Genomic DNA, 22,186 nt, shown 5'->3' with positions numbered 1-22,186 from the left:
CGACGCTTCTGACCCACTGCTGTCTATGTTCGCAAAGCACCTTGCAACTCATTCAGTGTGACTGTACTCTAGTAGTGACGTAGGGCCTAAGTAAGATTGGAAATGTAACCACTCCATGTAGCGGTTACACCTCACCGACGCCGACCGATGATAAAGGCGGTTCTGGCAAACCGAACAGAACCGGGGTCCGGGGTTCTCTTCAATCCCGACACGGAGCAGAAGCGTGCGGAGAAAGCACTCCGGGATATGCCTCTCCCATGACGAAAAAACGGCTATATAATTTTTTGATATTGGGAGGGGGGCGGACCCTCCCCTTTACCCACAAAGTACTACCCAAAAATAAAAGTGGATTGAAATGAAAGGTATTCAAGAGTAGAGTACGAATTTCATAACAAAAGTTGGGTCCAAGTACCTTGGGGGCCGCCCCAAAACTCCTTAAAATAGGTTTATTTGACGATCATAACAATATGGGACTCAAATTAATGGTATTCGAGAGTAGACTACGACTATGGTTAGGAAGTAGGAATATGATTTATAATTTATTGATAACGAAAGGGGCGGACCCCTTACCCCAAAAACACCACCCAAAATCAGAAGTGGACCGATATGGACAATATGGGTATCAAATGAAAAGTATGCGGGAGTAGATAACGAATCTGGCATACAAATTCATGTCGAAGTGAAGGGGGTCACCCCACCCACACAAAAAAGCACAAAATGGCCACATTAGCCAATCACGGATGTATGGGACTCGGTTTGTTTGTTCCGTATAGACTGAAAAACGGCAGAACCGATTTTCTCGAAATGTTCGCATATTGTGTAGATTGATCTGGAACGAAACATAGGCTATATAATTTTTCGATATTGAAAGGGGGACGGACCATCCCCCTTATACCAAACACACAATCCAAACTCAAAAGTGGACCGAGTGGTACAATATAGGTATCAAATGAAAGGTATTGGAGAGTGGAATACGAATATGGTATTGAAATTTGAGTCTAAGTACCCATCGGGCCACCCCAACCCCAAAACTCCCCCAAACAGGTATATTGAACGTTTATTTTAATATGGAGCTCAAATGAAAGGTATTCGGTAGTAGATTTCGAATTTGGCATACGAAATCAGATCGAAATATGGGGGGTCTCGACACTCCTCAAAAACGCCATTAGACCCATTATGACTACATGATTCTTGGCTGAACCAATTTTTTAAAAAATGTTCCATAGATTGTGTACGTTTGTGTGGAAGGAAACATAGGTTTTATAATTTTTAGATATCGAGGGAGGCGGACCCTCCCCCTTACCCCAAAAATGCCAACCATATCCGATGACCACAAATGAAATGTATTGGAGACCAAAAAACGAGTATGGTATTAAAAGTTGGTTCCAAGTACCCATCGGCCCCCTCCCAACCCCAAAACTCCTCTAAACAGATATATTCCGAAGTTCATGTCAATATGGGACTCAAATGACAAGTATTAGACAGTAGATTACAAATATGACATAAAACATTAGGTCCAAGTAATGGGAGGTCGCCCACCCCCAAATACCCCCAAATGGGCATGTTAGCCGGCCATGGCTATATGGGACTCAAATGAAAGATATTTGGGAGTAGATTAAGAATATGACATTAAAATTTGCGTTCAAGTCTAGGTGGCGCTTTTCCTCCTAAAGATACGTCAAATGGGTTGTTTGACCCATTATGACAATATGAGACTCAAATAAATGGTATTTTAGAGTATAAAACGAATTTGATATTCAATTATGGAGCCAAGTGTTTTGGGGTAGGTCCTAAAGCGCCCCCTAAACTGAACTTCATTTCCGTTGGTAGAAAAGAACGAATTTGCCCCAAAACACCCTCCAAATCGTTCATGTTTACCGGCCATGGCAATATGGGTCTCAAATTAAAGGGATTTGGAAGTGCAGCACGAATTTGATATCCATATTTGAGTTGAAATATCTAAGGTGCCATCCCTCCCCTAAAAAGTAATTCTCATTACCCTAATTTTTAAAAATATCAGGAATCTAGCAGGGCAAACTTCTCACACATCAATAAGTGCTTTCCGATTCAAGTTTTAACTCAATGATAAGGGTCCTTTTTTTATAGCCGAGTCCGAACGGCGTCCCACAGTGTGGCACCTCTTTGGGGAAAATTTTTTAAATGACCATGCATGGCATTGTATCTCGCAAATGTCGCCGCTTTGTCCGATGTTCTCGCCAGGACTCGAACGCGTTCAGCATCATAGGCTACAATAGCACGAATTCGATATCCGCATACAGGGCGAAGTGTTCCCACCCTAAAACGATAACGGAGAGTTAAAGAAGGCGCAGCGGAGCGGGCCCGGCTCGGCTAGTAACTCTATATAAACGAGATCTCTTATTCGATTGGCTGGTGCGAATCAGGGATCTGATATAGCTCCAATAACAAAGCAATTCTTATCCATAATCCTTTGTTTGACTGAAAAGATATACCCCAAAAGAGATACTCGACAAATGCGAATCATGGTGGAGGGTATATAACATTCGGGTTTCCGAACTTAGCACGCTTTAAATTGTTTAAGACTCTAATATGACTTTAGCAGACAGATGGACGGATATTATTTCTGGATCATCCTAGATCTCTATACATAAAAGAGCTCCGTGACTGACTGACTGATTGACTGATCAACGATCCGCGCAAATGGCTAAAGCTAGAATCATGAAACTTGGCTTGAATGTGGGTCTTGGGTCATACAGCCGTGATAAGGCGGGATTTTGTGATATTCGTACCAAATAGTACGAAATGGTGAATGTACCAGAAGTGGAAAAAACCAAATAGTACGAAATGATGATTGTTTACCAAATAGTACGAAATGATGAATAGTACAAAATGGTAAATGTTTGGAAGGGCCAGAAAAATGAATTGTTGCTCAAATTGAAGAGCGTTTTGAAAAAATAAGATTTGCTAATAAAATTTTTTCGTACATTTTGGTACCGAAAAGGACAAAAAAGTACGAAATAGCTTCTATTCCTTCACAGCGAACGGCGATAGTTAGAATTAAACAATTTGGTAAAAAATTTCGTGATCTTGAAAAAATTCAATATACGATTACAAATCATACCAGAAGTGGAAAAAACCTACTGTTGTGCTGTAATTGGTACTATTTGCAAACAGTAACACCTTGACAGTATATACCGGACAACTAGGAGATTTTCTTGAAATTCGTCTATTAGTGTAGCAAAACGTACAAAATTGAACTTTCTATACGAACTGAGCTAGGGCTCTGAAATTTGGAATACAGGTACAATTTGAGAGTGCATTCGGTCGACTAGTACTAGGTACTAAAACATGAAAAATGGTACTTAACAGATTGAGCTACAATTCTGAAAATCGGGATGCACTTACTCCTTGGCAGTATATATAGGGAAGCATTGAAATTCTAACATTTAGGTACTAAAACGTACAAAATGCTACTTTCTTTACGAATTGAGATGGAGCTCTGCAATTTGGGATGCAGGCACACCTAGGCAAAATCGGAATGCAGTAATTCTTTCACAATATATATCAGGGGATAGGGTCACAGGCTTTCAAATTTGGGTTACAGGTTCGTCTTGACAATACGTATTAGACGACAAGAATAGTTTTTGAAATTTGTACATTTAGGTGCCAAATGGTACTCTCTTTACAGAATGAGCTAGAGCTCTAAAATTTAGGATACAGGAACACCTTGGCAATATATATTAGGTGACTAAAAAGACTTATTTTGAAATTCGTATATTTAGGTACCAAATGGTACATCCTTTACGGATTGATTTACAGCACTTTAAATTGGCATACAGTTACACCTTGGTGGTAAATATTGGGCGGTAAGGAGATTTTTATACCCACCACCGAAGGATGGGGGTATATTCATTTTGTCTTTCCATTTGCAACACATCGAAGTATCCATTTCCGACCCTATAAAGTATATATATTCTTGATCAGCGTAAAAATCTAAGACGATTAAGCCATGTCCGTCCGTCAGTCTGTTGAAATCACGCTACAGTCTTTAAACATAGAGATATTGAGCTGAAACTTTGCACAGATCCTTTTTTTGTCCATAAGCAGGTTCAGTTCGAAGATGGGATACATCGGACTATATCTTGATATAGCCCCCATATAGACCGATCCGCCGATTTAAGGTCTTAGGACCATAAAAGGAATATTTATCATCCGATTTTGCTGAAATTTGGGGCAGTGTAAGGCCAGTCGACGTCCTTCTTGCAATTTGGACCAGATCGGTGTAGATTTGGATATAGCTGGCAGATAATCCGATCTCTCTACTAAAGGTCTTGGGCCCATAATAAGCCCATTTTTTGTCCGATTTCGCCGAAATTTGGGACAGTGAGTTGGGTTAGGCCCTTCGACATCCTTCTTTAATGTGGCCTAGATTTGGGTATAGCTGTCAAATAGACCGATCTCTCGACTTAAGGTTATGGGCCGATAAAATGCGCATTTATTGTCCAATTTTGCCAAGATTTGGGACAATGAGTTGTGTTAGGTCCATCGACATCTTTCTGTAATTTGGCTCAGATCGGTTCAGATTTGGACACAGATGCCATATGACTGATCTCTCGATTTAAGGTTTTGGGCCTGTAAAAGGTGTACTTATTGTACGATGTCACCGAAATTTGTGAGTTAAGTTAGGCCCCTCAACATCTTTCTGTAAAATGGACCAGATCGGTCCAGATTTCGATATAGCTGCCATATAGACCGATCTCTCGATTTAAATTTTTGGGCCCATAAAAGGCATATTTATTGCCAATTTAGCCAAAATTTGGGACAGTGAATTGCGTTAGGCCTTTCGACATCCTTCTTTAATTTGGTCTAGATCGGTCCAGATTTGGATATAGCTGTCAAATAGACCGATATCTTGATTTTAAGTTTTGGGCCCATAAAATGACCAATAGGCCGATCTCTCGATTTAAGGTCTAATGCCCATAAAAGACGTATTAATTGCCCTATTTTGACAAAATTTGGAACAGTGAGTTGTGTTAGGCCCTTCGATATACCTCTTGTGTTAGGATTTTCGACATCCATGTCGAATATGACTTAGATGGGTCCATATTTGGATATATGTAGCTACCAAAAAGACCAACATTTTGTTCTACAAAAATGAACAATGACTTGTACTTATTAGACCACTCAATGTCCGTGCCGAATTTGGTCCAAATCGGAACATATTTCACTGTAGCTGCTATGTCGGCATAAATTATTAAGTCCATTCATCCATGTCTGTTCGTCCGTCTGTTTGTCGAAAGCTCGCTAACTTTTGGAGGAGTAAAGCTAGGCTCTTGAAATTTTGCACAAATATTTTATTAGTGTAGGTCGGTTAGGATTGTAAATGGGCCAAATCGGTCCTTGTTTTGATATAACAGCCATTTAAACCGATCTAATGTCTTGACTTCTTGAGCCTCCAGAGGGCGCAAATCTTGTCCGATTTGACTGAAAATTTTCAGGTGGTGTTTTGGTATAACTTCCAACAACTGTGCTTAGTATAGTTTAAATCGGTTCATAACCTGATATAGCGGTCATATAAACCGATCTGGGGTCTTGATTTCTTCAGCTTTTAGAGGGCGCAATTCTTATCCGATTTGGCTGTAATTTTGCACGCGGTGTTTTAGTATTATTTCCAACAACTGTGCTAAGTATGATTCAAATCTGTTCCTAAAGCTGCCATATAAACCGATCTTGCATCTTGACTTCTTGAGCCGCTAGAGGGCGCAATTCTCTTCCGATTTGGCTGAAATTTTGCATGAGGTGTTTTGTTATGACATCTTATAACTGTGTCGTTGGGGATTGCAAATGGCCCATATCGGTTCAGATTTAGATATAGTTCCCGTATACAAACGACTATTGTCGTTTCGGATTTTCCAGTCAAAAATATTGACACGATCACACTTAAATTCCATCGCGTATAAAATTATATTTATTCCCTCCACCATACAGTGGGGTAGAAACGAAAAAACAAACAAGTAAAATATATGCCATTTAAGAATGGATAGAGATAACTTTTTGAAATTTAAAGTGGCTAAATCTGAGGTGTTATCCAGATCCAGGGTTTCAGTGTCATAGATTGACTTTATAGCCTTAAGGCAACGATTACCTACACTGTCATAAACTTTTCAAATCAATATTCCGATATTATGCCCTAAGTGCTAGCACTCTCACCTTAGACATATACATTTACACTTTTGCAACTTTTACAAATAGTCCACAATATCCCAGGCGATGGCTGTACCATCCAAAAAAAAGTTTTCAATTTAAATTTGCTTTGGCAATCACAGTCGTTTATTCAGATTCACATTCTCTGATTTACTTCTTCAATAAAAGGGGTGCGGCAAAATGAGTGGCTACTGGGGCGGCGGCAGCAACGACGGGAGCAGCAGCATAAGCGGCAGGGAAGGCAGCAGTATGGGCTATGGCGTGGGCATGATAGCTGGAGGCATAAGGAGCTACATAGGCGGCACGACCAACAACAGCCGCTGCTGGAGCAGCATAGGCCAAAGGAGCAGAGTAAGCCAAGGGTGCAGAGTAAGCCAAGGGAGCACTATAAGCCAAAGGAGCAATCACAGCAGGTTTGGCAGCAGCAACAGCCAAGGCAGCGAAGAAGCAAGCAGCGATCTAGAAACGAAAAGGATATCATTATTTCTCACCTTGATAAAGTTTTGAAGTACGTAGTGTTTTTAAGAACTTACGAATTTGAACATTTTGTTTGGGTTTTTGGTTGTGTTGTTGATTAGCAAAATAGAAAACTGATACCACAAGCCGCATTGAGCTAGTCTTTTATACCCAAAATACCAAACAACATTCCCCAAAGACATTCCATCTAACATACAGCCACAATTATGCATAGCACGTACGCCACAAAAGGTTGATGTACTTTCCCAATAAACCCATCCGAATATTAACTGCAAGAACTAGAAAGATCCAAGAGTGGTTAGTTTATGAATGGTACGAGTATTTGAGCATTGCTTTGGTTTTATGTTTGGCATGGCTTTGAAAATGTACTTCAATAACTAAAAACTATGTTTACTCTCTCGTCGTAAAGGATTAAATAGACAGCGGGAAGACTTCTTTTAACCCATTGATGCAGAATGGGTAAAAAAATTCCCAAAAATATAGCTGTCTTAGAAAAATTCTAGCTTAAGTTGAGAATGGCATATCCCAATGAGGGTTTCATTGGTGTAAAGTGCACGAATGAAACTAGTTAGATAAAAGGTTATATTTTATGGGATAATTAGTGTATTTGCAAAATCTTTAAGTTTCGACAAAAATTTTTCTGAAATTTCTTAGGAGGGGAATTCGATTGTATCTTGTTGCATATGATGGTTTCTGTATATACACAAGTAGGTTAGGTTAGAGTGGCAGTCCTTAGCCCATTTTAAGTCCATTGTGATACTACAATAGCGATAGACCAAAGCCTCTGGTGGGAATCGAACCCACGACCCCCGCACTGGCACTCTTAGCACGCTACCAACTCGGCTATTGGGGCCCCATTAAAACAAGTAAGGAAAGGCAAAGTCGGAAGGTGCCAACTATAGCCTTAATCTACCCCCAAAATAGAATCAATTTCGACCAAACTCTTTAGATCTTGTGGTATTCGTCGAAGCAATCGTTGTGTAAAATTTTGTTATGCTTGGTCAATAAATGCGCTTGCAGTGGCTCTGGTAGTGAACCTCTATCATCCGGGAATAGACGCTATTTTCGTCTTTTTTTACCCAACACCACTAATCTAGTCATTCCGTTTGTAACACCTCGAAATATTGATCTGCGACCCCAAAAAGTATATGTATTCTGGACCGTTTCGACGTTTTGAGTCAACCTAACCATGTCTTTCAGTTCGTCTGACCAAATCACGATAGCGATCAAACGCGTAAAGCAAGTCGCTTGAAATTTTGCAAAGATACTAAGTATTCATTTAGATCGTTCTGAAATGCAAAAGGGCCATATCGATTCAGATTATAATTAAGCTCACATATATAAACCGAACTCCCGTCTGTAACCCCATCTTCCGATTTGACTTCTTGAGCCCCTGGAAGCGATAATTTTCGTCCAGATTGTGTTCTGTTACGACTTTTAATAACTGTGCCAATAACGGTCCAAATCGGTCTATCTACCTGATATAGCTTTCATATAAACCGATCTTCCGATTTGACTTCTTGAGTAGTTACAAGCCGCAATTTTTGTCCGATTTAAGTGAAATTTTGCATCTAGTGTTCTGTTTTGGCTTCCAACAACTGTACCAAGTACGGTCGAAATTGGTCTATAACCTGATATAGCTCCCACATAAACCGATCTCCCGATTTGACTTCTTGAGCCCCTGGAAGCCGCAATTTTTTTCCGATTTGGCTGAAAATTGGCATATAGTGTTCCGTTATGATTTCTTACAACTGCGCTATGCACCGCTCAAATCAGTCTATAACCTGATATAGCTCCTATATAAACGGATTTCCCGATTTGACTTCTTGAGACCTTTCAAAAGCGCAATTTTAGTCCGATTTGGCTCAAATTTTGCACGTGGTGTTCTATTATGGCTGCTAAGAACTGTGCCAAGTGCGGTCTAAATCGGTCTATAACCTGATATAGCTCCTATATAAACCGATCTCTCGATTTGACATCTTGAGCCCCTGGATCCCGCATTTTTTGTCCGATTTTAGTGAAATTTTGAATCTAGTGTTCTGTTGTGACTTCCAGCAACTGTTCCAAGTACGGTTCAAATCGATCTATAAGCTGATATAGCCCCCATATGAACCGATTCACCGATTAAACTTCTTGAGCCCCTTAAAGCCTCAATTTACGTTTGATTTGGCTGAAATTGAAAACAAAGACTTGAGTTATGACTTCCAACATCCATGTCAAGAATGATCCGAATCGGTCTATAAACAGATATTGCGATCCCCGAATTTGACTTCTTGAGCCTCAGGTTCATCCGATTTGGCTGAAGTTTGAAGCAAAGACTTGAGTTATGACTCACAAGAGCCATGCCAAGTATGATCCGAATCGGTCTATAAACCGATATAGCCCCCATATAAACCGGTCCCGGATTTGACTTCTTGAGCCCTTAGAAGACTCAATTTTCATCCGATTTGCCTGAAATTTAGAACAAAGGCTTAGGTTATGACTTTCAGTATCCATGCCAAGTATGATTCGAATCGTTCTTTGTTCAACATTTCAGCTAAATCAAATGCAAATTGAGGCTTTTAGGGGCTCGGTGAATCGGTTTATATGGGGGCTACATCTGTTTATAGACCGATTCGGTTCATTATTAACCGATTCGGTTCAAAATTAAGGCGTCTAAGGGCGGAAGAAGTCAAATCCGGGGATCGGTTTATATGGGGGCTATATATGTTACTAGCCCGATTCGGATCATACTTGGCGTGGGCATTGGAATTTTGTAACACAAGTCCTTGTCTCAAATTTAAGCCAAATCGGATTAAAATTAAGGCTTCTAAGAAGTCAAATCCAGGGATCGGTTTATATGGGGGCTATATCCAAATCTAAACCAATATGGCCCATTTGCAATGCCCAACGACTTGCAACGGCAATAGAAAATATCTGTGCAAAATTTCAAGCGGCTAGCTTTACGCGTTCGACCGCTATCCTGATTTCGATCGACGGCCGGACGGACGTGGCCCGATCGACTTAGAATATCGAGACGATCCAGCATTATATACATTATGGGGTCGCAAATCCATATTTCGAGGTGTTACAAACGAAGTGACTAAATTAGTATTCCCCCATCCTATGGTGGTGGGTATAACAAACACTTCAAGCAAATCGTGTTAATATAGCGCCCTCTAGAACTCAAGAATTCAAGATCCCAGAACCTTTTTTAGCGGAGGTTTAACCCACTCTAATGCTGGCAAATTTTATGAGGTTTTATGCCATGTAAAAACTTCTCCCCAAAGAGATGTCGCACCGCGCCACTCCGTTCGGACTAGGCTATAAAAAGGAGGCCCCTTATCATTGAGCTTAAAAACTTGAATCGGACTCCACACATTGCAGTCCTTAGTGGAATGTTCGTGGGCAAAATTTGCTATATCAGGATATGAACCGATTTAATTCATTTTTGTCACAGTTATTGGAAGTCAAAACAAAACCCCTCATACAAAATGTTAGCCACAGCGGATAAGAATTTCGTCCTATAGAGGCGTAAGGAGTTAAGATCTGAGATAGGTTTATATGGCAGCTATATCAAAACATGGTAAAATTGAAAATCCCAACCGATCTACACTAATAGAAAGTATTTGTGCAAAATTTCAAGCGCCTTGCTTTTCTCCTTCGAAAATTAGCGTGCTTTCTTCAAACAAACGGGCGGACATGGGTCAGATGGACATCAAATGTTATGGCGATCAAGAATACATATACTTTATATTGACTTGGACCAATATTTCTATCTGTTACACATGGAATGACGGTGTTAGTATACCCCCATCCTGTGGTGGAGGCTATATCTACCTATATCTACTTCTGCTATACTGGGTGGATGGTTTTTTGTCTTGCTTATGGATATATTGCTGTTGTTGTTATATGTTGGCTTGCAAAGAGTGCCTTTCAATAACAATTTTGTACTTTGGGTCGTCGAGATTTCAAATAAGTTGTTGCAGGAAAATTAACAACTTTCGTAGTGTTTTTTTCGACCAAAGTTGTTGTTTTTCAAAATTATTTTTACTGTGGTGTGGGCTATATCAACCAATTGGTACAGAATATTTCTGCACCTAACTTCTGCTATACTTTGAATACACCTTGTATCTATAAAATTCCATTTCTTATGATGACAATCTTTACAGTTTTAATAAATCCTCCAAAAACCCCAACCTCCAAAAATCATATCAACATTCTCTTTTGCTCTTACGTTGACCCCCAATTAACGCAAATCCAGGCATAGGCGTTCTTCTCAAGTCACTTTGTCGTGCTGTTGAATTACCAGAAGCGTCTTTTTAATGTGACACTGGTAGCATTATTGTGACTTAACGACGACAAACACTTGGCCACATGCCTGGAATGCCTAATGAGGCAATGCGTTTAGGTGCGTATTTGCCCCCCACTCCCTATCCATCTCCTGCTCCTCCTCCTCCTCCTTTAGCCCCAACAGAGTTAATGCGAAGCTATCTATTAATGAACAATCATTGCCGACGTGCTCACAACAACTCCCTCCTACTCTTTGCACTTTTTTGAGACACATTCCACGAATTTCAATGCATTCCAAGTTGTTGTATTATTTATGACTTCGCTTAGCTACGCTTTCCAATAAAACGTTAAGAGAAAAACAAAAACAAAGCGAGCAAGAAAAGTAAACGTTAACACGCACCACACTAACCACCAACCATACTACCGACGAAGTACTTTTGCCGACCCTGACCTTGCTACAAATTTGCCATAAGCAAATTGAAACGGAAACGTTGTCAGAATAATTAAAAGTACTAATTACGTGTAATAAATGTCAGCTTGTAGAGGAGATGGAGAATGGAGCTGTACCAATATTGTCACTTCATGTAAAGCAGAATGAAAATGACACTTAATTTGGCCAGGGGTAATAATTGGAGATTTTTCGCAAACCTTGTGTTGACTCGGAAGCGGGGGACAGCTATAACAAAAGAATTTAAATATTTTTTATCTTATTTATAGCCGAACCGCGCCCACTCCGCTGTGCCTTCTTTAATTCTCTAATTATGGTGAGGACACTTCGCCCTGAATGCGGATATCAAATTCGTGCCATTGTAGACTGTGACGCTGAATGCGTTCGAATCCTGGCGAAAACATCGGACAAAGCGGTGTTTATCCCCTCTTAATCTTGGCGACATTTGCGAGGTACAATGCCATGCATGGTCATTTAAAAAAATTTCGCCAAAGTGGTGTCTCACTGCGGGACGCCGTTCGGACTCGGCTATAAAAAAGGTCCCTTATCAGTGAGTTTAAACTTGAATCGGAAAGCACTCATTGATGTGTGAGAATTTGCCCCTTCCCGGAACCTGGTGGCAATGTTCTTCCTTACGGTAATGTTCTCATTAGAAGAGGAATGGCACCTTAGACATTTCGACTCAAATATGAATATCAAATTCGTGCTGCATTTCCAAATCCCTTTAATTTTCCCCCCATATTGCCATGAACCGTTTGGAGGGTGTTTGGGGCTGGGGCGGCCACCGGCACTTTGCAATGTAAACAGATATCAAATTCGTTATTCGTTTGTTATTCCCAATGGAAATGAAATTCGGTTAAGGGCGTACCCCAAAACACTTGACTCCAAAATTGGATATCAAATTCGTTTTCTACTCTCAAATAGCGTTCATTTGAGTCCCATATTGTCATAATGGGTCAAATAATCCATTTGACGTACCTTTAGGAGGAAAAGCTCCACCTAAACTTGAACGCAAATTTTAATCTCATATTCATCATCTACTCCCAAATACCTTTCATTTGAGTCCCATATAGCCATGGTCGGCTAATATGCCCATTTGGGGGTATTTGGGGGTGGGCGACCTCCCATTACTTAAACCTTATGTTGTATGCCATATTAGTAATCTACTGCCCAATGCTTTTCATTTGAATCCCATATTGACATGAACTTTGAATATATCTGTTTAGAGTAGTTTTTTGGTGGGGGGGGGGGGGGGGAAGGCCGCTGGGTACATGGACCCAAATTTTAATACCATATTCGTTTTCTGGTCTCCCATACCTTTCATTTGAAACCCTTATAGTGCCCATCGGACCACTTTCGGATATGGGTGGCGTTTTTTGGGGTTAGGGGGAGCGTCCGCCTCTACCCGATATCTAAAAATTATAAAGCCTATGTTTCCCTCCAGACAATCCTACACAATCTATGAAAATTTTAAGAAAATCGGTTCAGCCATGTATCATATAGTCATAATGGGTCTAATGGCGTTTTTGAGGTGTGGCTTGACCCCCTATACTTTGATCTGATTTTGTATGCTAGATTTGAAATCTACTACCGAATACCTTTCATTTGAACCCCATATTAAAATGAACATCCAATATGTCTCTATGGGGGAGTTTTTGGGTTGGGGCGACCCGATGGGTACTTAGACCCAAATTGTAATACCATATTCGTATTCCACTCTCCAATACCTTTCATTTGATACCTTTATTGTCCCGATTGGTCCACTTTTGGTTTTGGTTTGTGTTTTTGACATAAGGGGGAGAGTCCGTCCCACTTTCGATGCCGAAAAATAATATAGCCTATGTTTCCTTCCAGATCAACCTACACAATATGAGAAAATTGCGAGAAAATCGGTTTTGTGGTTTTTCAGTCTATACGAAACAAACAAACCGAGTCCCACATATCCGTGATTAGCTCATGTGCCCATTTTTGGCATTTTTGTGGGGATGGGGTGACCCCCTATACTTCGACATGAATTTGTATGCCAGATTCGTTATCTAATCCCGCATACTTTTCATTTGATACCCATATTGTCCTTATCGGTCGACTTTTGATTTTGGGTGGGGTGTTTGGGGTAACGGTGGAGGGTCCGCCCCCTTCCGTTATCAATAAATTATAAATCATATTCCTACTTCCTAACCATAGTCGAAATCTACTTTCGAATACCTTTCATTTGAGTTCCATATTATCAAGATCGTCAATTAAACCTATTTTAAGGGGTTTTGGGGCTGGGGCGCCCCCCCCCCCCCCCCAGGTACCTGGACCCAACTTTTGTTATGAAATTTGTACTCTACTCTTGAATACCTTTCATTTGAATCCCATATTGTCCCGATGGGTCCACTTTTATTTTTGGATAGTTCTTTTGGGGTAAGGGGGAGGGTCCGCCCCCCTCCCGATATCAAAATATTATATAGCCTACGTTTCCTTCGAGACCAACATAATCGATTCGGCCGTTTTTGATTCTATACGGAACATACAAACAAATACAAATTGATTTTTATACCCTTCACCATAGGATGGTGGTATACTAATTTCGTCATTCTGTTTGTAACTCCTCGAAATATTCAAAGTTTATATATTCTTGATCGTTATGAAATTTTAAGTCGATCTAGTCATGTCCGTTCGTCTATCCGTTCATCCGTTCGTCCGTCCGTCTCTCAGTCGAAAGCACCCTAACTTTCGCAGGAGTAAACAAGACGCTTGAAATTTTGCACAAATACTTCTTATTAGTGTAGGTCGGTTGGGATTGTAAATGGGCTATATAGGTCCATGTTTTGATATAGCTGCCATACGAGGGCTGCCCGCTAGAGGGCTCAATTCTTATTCGATTTGGCTGAAATTTTGCATGAGGTATTTTATTATGACTTCCAACAACTGTGCTGTGTATGGTTTAAATCTATCCGTCCGTCCGGATAGATTTAATCCATACATAGCACAGTTAGCTGTCATATAAACCGATCTGGGGTCTTGACTTTTTGAGCGTCTGAAAGGCGCAATTCCTATCCGATTTGGCTGAAATTTTGCCCGACGTGTTTTTTTGTTATGACTTTCAACAACTGTGCAAAGTATGGTGTAAATCGGTTCATAACCTGATATAGCTGTTATATAAACCGATCTTGAATCTTGACTTCTTGAGCCACGAGGGGGCTGTTCTTATCCTATTTGGCTGAAATTTCGCATGACGTCTTTTGTTATGACTTATAATAACTGTGCCAAAAATGGTTCAAATCGATACATAACCTGATATAGCTGCCATATAAATCGATCTGGGATCTTGACTTCTTGAGCCTCCAGAGGGCGTAATAATTATCCGATTTGGCTGAAATTTTATACAACGGCTTCCTCCATGACCTTTAACATACATGTCAAATATCGTCCGAATTGGTCTGAAGCCTAATACAGCTCCCATATAAACCGATCTCTCTATTTTACTTCTTGAGCCCCTAAATGGCGCAATTCTTACTCGAATTGTCTGAAAATTTTCACAATTACTTCTACTATGGTCTTCAATATTCAATTCAGGTATGGTCCGATTCGAACCATAACTTGATATAGCTCCATTATTATAGCAGTTCTTTTCTTTTGTCCTTTGTTTGCGCAAAAAGAGATATCGGGAAAAGAACTCGACAAATGCAATCTATGGTGGAGGGTATATAAGATTCGGCCCGGCCGAACTTAGCAGGCTTTTATTTGTTATGTATAAGAAGAAAATTGGTGAGAAGTTTGCCCCTGTTCCATAGTGCAACGTCCGATTCAAGTTTAAGCTCACTGATAAGGGGCCTCCTATTTATATTAGAGTCGGAACGGCGTGCCGCTGTGCCACACCTCTTTGGAGAGAAGTTTTACATGGCATAGTACCTCACAAATGTGGCCAGCATTAGGAGGGGAAAACCACCGCTAAAAATCTTTTTCTGATGGTCTCGCCAGGATTCGAACCCAGGCGTTCAGCGTCATAGCCGGACATGCTAACCTCTGCGCTACGGTGGCCTCCAGATTGGTGGTGGGAAAACGAGTCTTCTGTGGGTTCCATAACTCAACAATCCATAGAGATACATTTTTTGACTTTTTATAGTAATGCTTGGAGGAATGGCTGTATACATCTCTCATATCAATGATTCCTCCCTAATTCAAGCTTAAGCTGAGTGATAATATATCAATGATAAGATGATCCATAATAGAATGTGTTGAATTCGGTTGCTGTCTTAGGCTACTGATGACATTCCTTGAACTGTTTTCTTTTCTTTCCCTCTTTTTGCAAAGCATAATATTATGAAATTTTATATTATTGTCTAATCCACCTAGATCACATTGAGTATATCAATCAAATTCTACCAAACATTGAGATGTTGGCAGAAATTGCAAAATATGAATATGTCGTTACTATGGTCGAAATCATACAACATAAAAAGGTTTCAAAAATGCAATGCACGTATTGTCTTCTGTACTCGTACTTGTCAACCAAAACAATATTGGCCATTATTTGAGGATATTTGCCAAATATTATTGGCAACCAACTGGCTGTTAAGAAACAATTTGTATTCTAAGGCATTGGAAAGTAGATACATTGGATTCGAATAAGACTTTACCAAATTTGTCTAACAACTTGTGGGAAACAGTAATGTTGATTAGCATGCGATCATGAGAATAAAAAGTACCATGAGATTTTATTTGAAATTGGGAAAAGAAAACACATCCCGGTAGTTGATTTAACAACTAGCCCGGATTACCAGTGTAGACTTTATAATATCTACCCTATAAATACAAAAGTGGGGCTATATCGGCGGATGTATTCAGATAGGTTATTAAAATTACTGTATCAAATTTCGAGCAAAGCAAATATGTTCAAAATGTAATAACTAAGGTTGACAAATGACCAAAAAATTACCCAAAATGTGACAAACATATAGATGGGAGCTATATCTAAATCTGAACCGATTTCGATCAAACTTGATATATATTGTGGAAGTCGTCGAGGAAAGCGTTGTACAAAATTTTGGGAAGATTGGTCAATAAATGCGCTTGCAGTGTGTCTAGGAGTTAAATCGGGCGATATATATATATATATATATATATATATATATATATATATATATATATATATATATATATATATATATATATATATATATATATATATATATATATATATATATATATATATATATATATATATATATATATATATATATATATGTATATATATATGAGAGTTATATCTTAATCTGTTCCGATTTCTATGAAATTCATCACTAATATCGAGGGTCGTAAGAAAATCCATTCCGCCAAATTCCGAAAGAATCGGTTAACAAATGACCATGTTATTGCTGTATTACTGCAAATCGGACGAACACATAAATGGGAGCTATATCCAAATCTGAACCGATTCCTATGAAATTCACCACTAATATCGAGGGTCCTAAGAAAATCCATTCCGCCAAATTCCGAAAGAATCGGTTAACAAATGACCATGTTATTGCTGTATTACTGCAAATCGGACGAACATATATATGAGAGTTATATCATAATCTGATCCGATTTCTATGAAATTCATCACTAATATCGAGGGTCGTAAGAAAATCCATTCCGCCAAATTCCGAAAGAATCGGTTAACAAATGACCATGTTATTGCTGTATTTCTGCAAATCGGACGAACACATAAATGGGAGCTATATCCAAATCTGAACCGATTCCTATGAAATTCACCACTAATATCGAGGGTCCTAAGAAAATCCATTCCGCCAAATTCCGAAAGAATCGGTTAACAAATGACCATGTTATTGCTGTATTACTGCAAATCGGACGAACATGTATATGAGAGTTATATCTTAATCTGATCCGATGTCTATGAAATTCATCACTACTATCGAGGGACATAAGAAAATTCTTCCTGCAAAATTTCGAGAGAATGGGTTAACAAATGACTATTTTATTGCTGTATTACTGCAAATCGGACGAACATATATATGGGAGCTATATCCAAATCTGAACCGATTCCTATGAAATTCACCACTAATATCGAGGGTCATAAGAAAATCCTTTCCGCCAAATTTCGAAAGAATCGGTTAACGAATGACCATGTTATTGCTGTATTACTGCAAATCGGATGAACATATATATGAGAGTTATATCTTTATCTGATCCGATTTCTATGAAATTCATGACTAATATCGAGGGTCGATAGAAAATCCTTCCTGACAAATTTCAGGAGAATCGATTAACAAATGACCATGTTATTGCTGTATTACTGCAAATCGGATGAACATATATATGAGAGTTATATCTTAATCTGATCCGATGTCTATGAAATTCATCACTACTATCGAGGGACATAAGAAAATTCTTCCTGCAAAATTTCGAGAGAATGGGTTAACAAATGACTATTTTATTGCTGTATTACTGCAAATCGGACGAACATATATATGGGAGCTATATCCAAATCTGAACCGATTTCTATGAAATACACCACTAATATCGAGGGTCATAAGAAAATCCTTCCTGCCAAATTTCGAGAGAATCGGTTAACAAATGACTATTTTATTACTGTATTACTGCAAATTGGGCGAACATATATATGGGAGCTATATCCAAATCTGAACCGATTTCTATGAAATTCATCACTAATACCGAAGGTCGTAAGAAAATCCTTCCTGCCAAATTTCGAGAGAATGGGTTAACAAATGACTATTTTATTGCTGTATTAGTGCAAATCGGACGAACATATATATGGGAGCTATATCCAAATCTGAACCGATTTCTATGAAATTCACCACTTATATCGAGGGTCGTACGAAAATGCTTCCTGCCAAATTTCAGGAGAATCGATCAACAAATGACCATGTTATTGCTGTATTACTGCAAATTGGACGAACATATATATGGGAGCTATATCCAAATCTGAACCGATTTCTATGTCGAGAGTCGTAAGAAAATCCTTCCTGCCAAATTTTGAGCAAATCGGCTAACAAATGACCATTTTATTGCTGTACTATCTGACCCGGGCCCGCTCCGCTGCGCTTTCTTATACTTTATATGGAACAAAAGTTTCTTTGGAATATTTATTTTCCGCAATTAAAGAGCTTTTAGTGAAATACCTATATTGCGATGGTCAGTAGAAAATGTATGTTTGTGGGGTATTTTGGGAAAGGGGTAGACCCCCAGAAAATTGGTCCTAAAAGTGGGTATCGATTTTTGTTCTCCCCCCAATACCTTTCATTTAAGCTCCACATTGACATGGTCGGTAAATATGCCCGATTTAGGGTTTTTTTGGGGATTGGGGTGGTCCCCCAAACACTATGCCCGGATAATATATCAGCAACGTGCTCTATTCTCATGTATCTATATAACATTTATTTGAACACCATCTTGCCATTGGCCTCAAAATTGGATATCAAATCCGTTTTCTAATCTCATTTATACTCCTCATTGCAAAAGTCAGCAAATATGTCCGGTTTGAGGTATTGGCCCTAAAGACTATAAATATTTAGTTCCACTCTCTTTAAGACCCAAATTGTCTTGGTGAGCAAATACGTCATATTTGGTGGTGGAACGTCCCCTAGATAGTTGGTCGCCAATGTTGATATCAGATTCATGCTTTACTCCCAAAGACCTTTCACTTGAGCCCCATATTGCTATGGTCGTAAATTTGTCCCCTTTGGGGATGTTTTTGGGGAAAGGCGCCCCCCAAAACACTTGGTCCCATATTTGGATATCAGATTCGAATTCTACACTCAAATACCTTTTATTTAAGCCCCATATTCCCATGGTCAGAAAATAAGTCCTGTTTGGGGGTTGGTTTGGGGATGGGGTGGACCCCCAGAAGCATGGTCCCACATTGGATATCAGATTCGTATTTTACTCGCAAATACCTTTCATTTGAGTCCCATATTACCATGGTCGGTAAATAAGTCCGATCTAGGGTGTTTTGGGGGTTGGGGTGGTCCCCCTAACACTTGGTCCGTCAATTGGATATCAGATACGTTTTCTTATCCTAAATACCTATCATTTGAGTCCCATATTGTCGTGATTGGTCTAAATATATGTTTGGCAGGTTTTAGGGTGGGGCGTCACCCCTAGGTACCCCATCCGAAATTTCGACACAAAATTTTTATTTTCAGAGTGCTATAGGAGAGGACACAAGATTTGGCTTAAATCGCACCACCCATCTTCGAGATCTGGCGTTTCTGAAAATTAGGGTAAGGGAGAGGGTCCGCTCCCCCTTCAGATATCAAAAAATGTAGTACCCTATTTTCACCTCGGGATCATTATGCACCATCTGTGAAAACTTCAAGAAAATCGGTTCAGCAGTTTCTGAGTCTATAAGGAACACACAAACATATTAACAAACAAACCTACAAACAAACACAAGTTGATTATTATATATAAGATTACTGCAAATCGGGCGAACATATATATGGGAGCTACATCCAAATCTGAACCGATTTGTTCCAATTTCAATTGGCTTCGTCTCTAGGCCGAAAAAAATTTCCGTATCTAATTTGAAGACGACCGGATGAAAATTGCGACCTATAGTTTGTACACAAATTAACATGGACAGACGAATCAGAATCAGAAAGTGATTCTGAGTCGATCGGTATACTTATCAATGGGTCTATCTCTCTTCCTTTGGGTGTTACAAACAAATGCACTAAGTTATAATACCCTGTAGTTATGATACCCACGATGCCTTCGAAAAATATAGAAAATATGGTGGCCTTGAACCATATCAAACGAACGATTATGGCATATAACTGGCCAACAAGCAATACGTGGTGACATAGCCAAACCAGGACGAAATTGCACACACAGTCCTTCAGTGGAAAATCCCAAGGGCAACGCAACAGCGACAGGCCAAAAAATATATGGAGAAGAACAATAGCAATAGACCAAATATTTTATCGGCGAATTAAGATATTCAGCAAATGATAGAGAGAAATCCAATGACATGCTGATACAACCAGAGTATATCTCCCTAATCCAAGGAGCCAGTCTATTGGATACATTTTGTAATTCCACGGGTGATACATCATCAAGGCCTGGCGACTTAAAAGAGTCGAAGCATCTTATCGCCCAAAGAATTATCGGCTCCGACACAATCTCCCTAATAACCTCCGACGAGTGCATACCAGTGACAATCTCTTCTGGCGTCACGTTGTCCGTTGGAGAACTTCCCGGGGAAAGGTGTATCAACGAGTAGTTCGAGTATTGGTCTGAGCCTTTCTCAGCTCGCCCTTACATTTCCTTAGCTCAACCCTATAGATGTCCCAATTGTGTGGTGTCCGTGTGGCTTTTGCTCTGTTGTTGAGTTTCAAGGCTGGCCGCTACTGCATCTTCAGTGCTTAACGACGGAAAAAGGAAAACAATTGCAAAAAAATAAAGGCTCTCCCGTTCCCAGTACCCTTGAGTAGTTTAAGTCCGGAAGTTTTTAGTCTCCGCGCCATTCCTCCATACACCCAAGGTCGAAGCGGCCTTGCAATGGAAATTTATCTGCAGAAACCAAACCATAGTCAGGATTCAGAATGTTCATCACTGTTGTGTTCGCCTCGTCTTCTGAGTCCGCCAGAATTTCGTCCTTACACAATTCGTACAATAATTTGGAGTTTCCCCTCACATCCAGGTGCAGTTGGGAAATCAGTGGAACCACTCTTCTATAGGACACGGGACATTTGCGCTGGGGACGATTCCTCCTTAGATGCTTCATTAGCTGCTGCTATTGAATTATCCTTCTCCGCTGACGCACAACTTGAGCCCAATCCAAACGGAAGACCCACCCATACAGGGTTTGTAGGGTCCCATCTTAACTTCCCTTCCTGCTTTGATCGAGGCAGGGAGATTTTTAGTTTTCTGCCAACCACCAGACTTTATATTCTAATTTCGTTCCGTTTGTAACACCTCTAAATATTGATTTGCGACCCCATAAAGTATATATTGTATATTCTTGATTGTCTTGACATTCCACGTCGATCTAACCATAGCCGTCCGTCTGTCCGTCTGCCTGTCCCTCCGGCTGTCGATATCACAATTGCGGTCGAACGAATAAATATATCTGCTTGAAATTGTGCACTTCTTATTGACATAGGGAATACTTACATACGCCTCAGTAGTTTGGTGGACTACTATGGAGAAAAAGTGCAACATAAAGACCGTAAAACAGGTTCAGAGAATATGTTGTCTTGGCAAAGTTGGATCGATAAGGACCACGCCCACTAGGGCACCTGTGACTATTTTAGATATGCGACCCATTAACATACAGATTAAGTGTGAGGCAACCACTGCGGCTATGAGACTTAAGGCGATGGAAGAAGGATGAAAGCAGCTTGTACCATCGCGGTATAAGCGAGGTTTCCGATCGGATACCTGAGATGAACCTTGAGGTCGAGTGCGAGACACTGCTGCCAGCGTCACAGTCTTGGATTGACGGAACCTAAGTATTGCCATCATGTTACACGGATGGATCAAAGCTAGAGGGCAGAGTGGGCCAGGGACTGAAATCTGTTTAAGACTGCCTCACCGTAATAGGGCCCTGCAGGCGAACATCCGGACGATCACGGAATGCGTGAGGTGGTATGGTGCTTACATAACGGCGTCGAGTGTAAACATCTTTACGGACATTAAATTTGCCATATGGGGCAATAACAAGCAGAATGGTAAAGTCACGAACAGTCTTGGAGTTTACGAAGGAGATTAACGCCCTTTCTGAGAATGGCGCAATCCGCATCGTTAGGTTGCCGGGCCATAGCGGAGTAAGGAGATATGTAAGAGCAGACGATT

The 22,186-nt window shown here is 40.0% G+C and overlaps 1 protein-coding gene across 1 annotated transcript; it reads right to left on the bottom strand.

The window, feature by feature from the left end:
* Nucleotides 1–6,333: 6,333 nt before the first annotated feature.
* On the bottom strand, nucleotides 6,334–6,728 carry LOC131997394 (pupal cuticle protein C1B-like). Its single transcript, XM_059368368.1, has 2 exons — nucleotides 6,717–6,728; nucleotides 6,334–6,642 (listed from the first exon to the last, which is right to left on the bottom strand). Exons 1-2 carry the CDS (start codon nucleotides 6,726–6,728, stop codon nucleotides 6,334–6,336), a joined length of 321 nt encoding a protein of 106 aa, XP_059224351.1.
* Nucleotides 6,729–22,186: the final 15,458 nt, after the last annotated feature.

This window comes from Stomoxys calcitrans, chromosome 1 (genome assembly GCF_963082655.1).
Source record: "Stomoxys calcitrans chromosome 1, idStoCalc2.1, whole genome shotgun sequence".
NCBI classification, from domain to species: domain Eukaryota; kingdom Metazoa; phylum Arthropoda; class Insecta; order Diptera; family Muscidae; genus Stomoxys; species Stomoxys calcitrans.
This window is presented reverse-complemented; position numbering and strand designations above follow the sequence as displayed.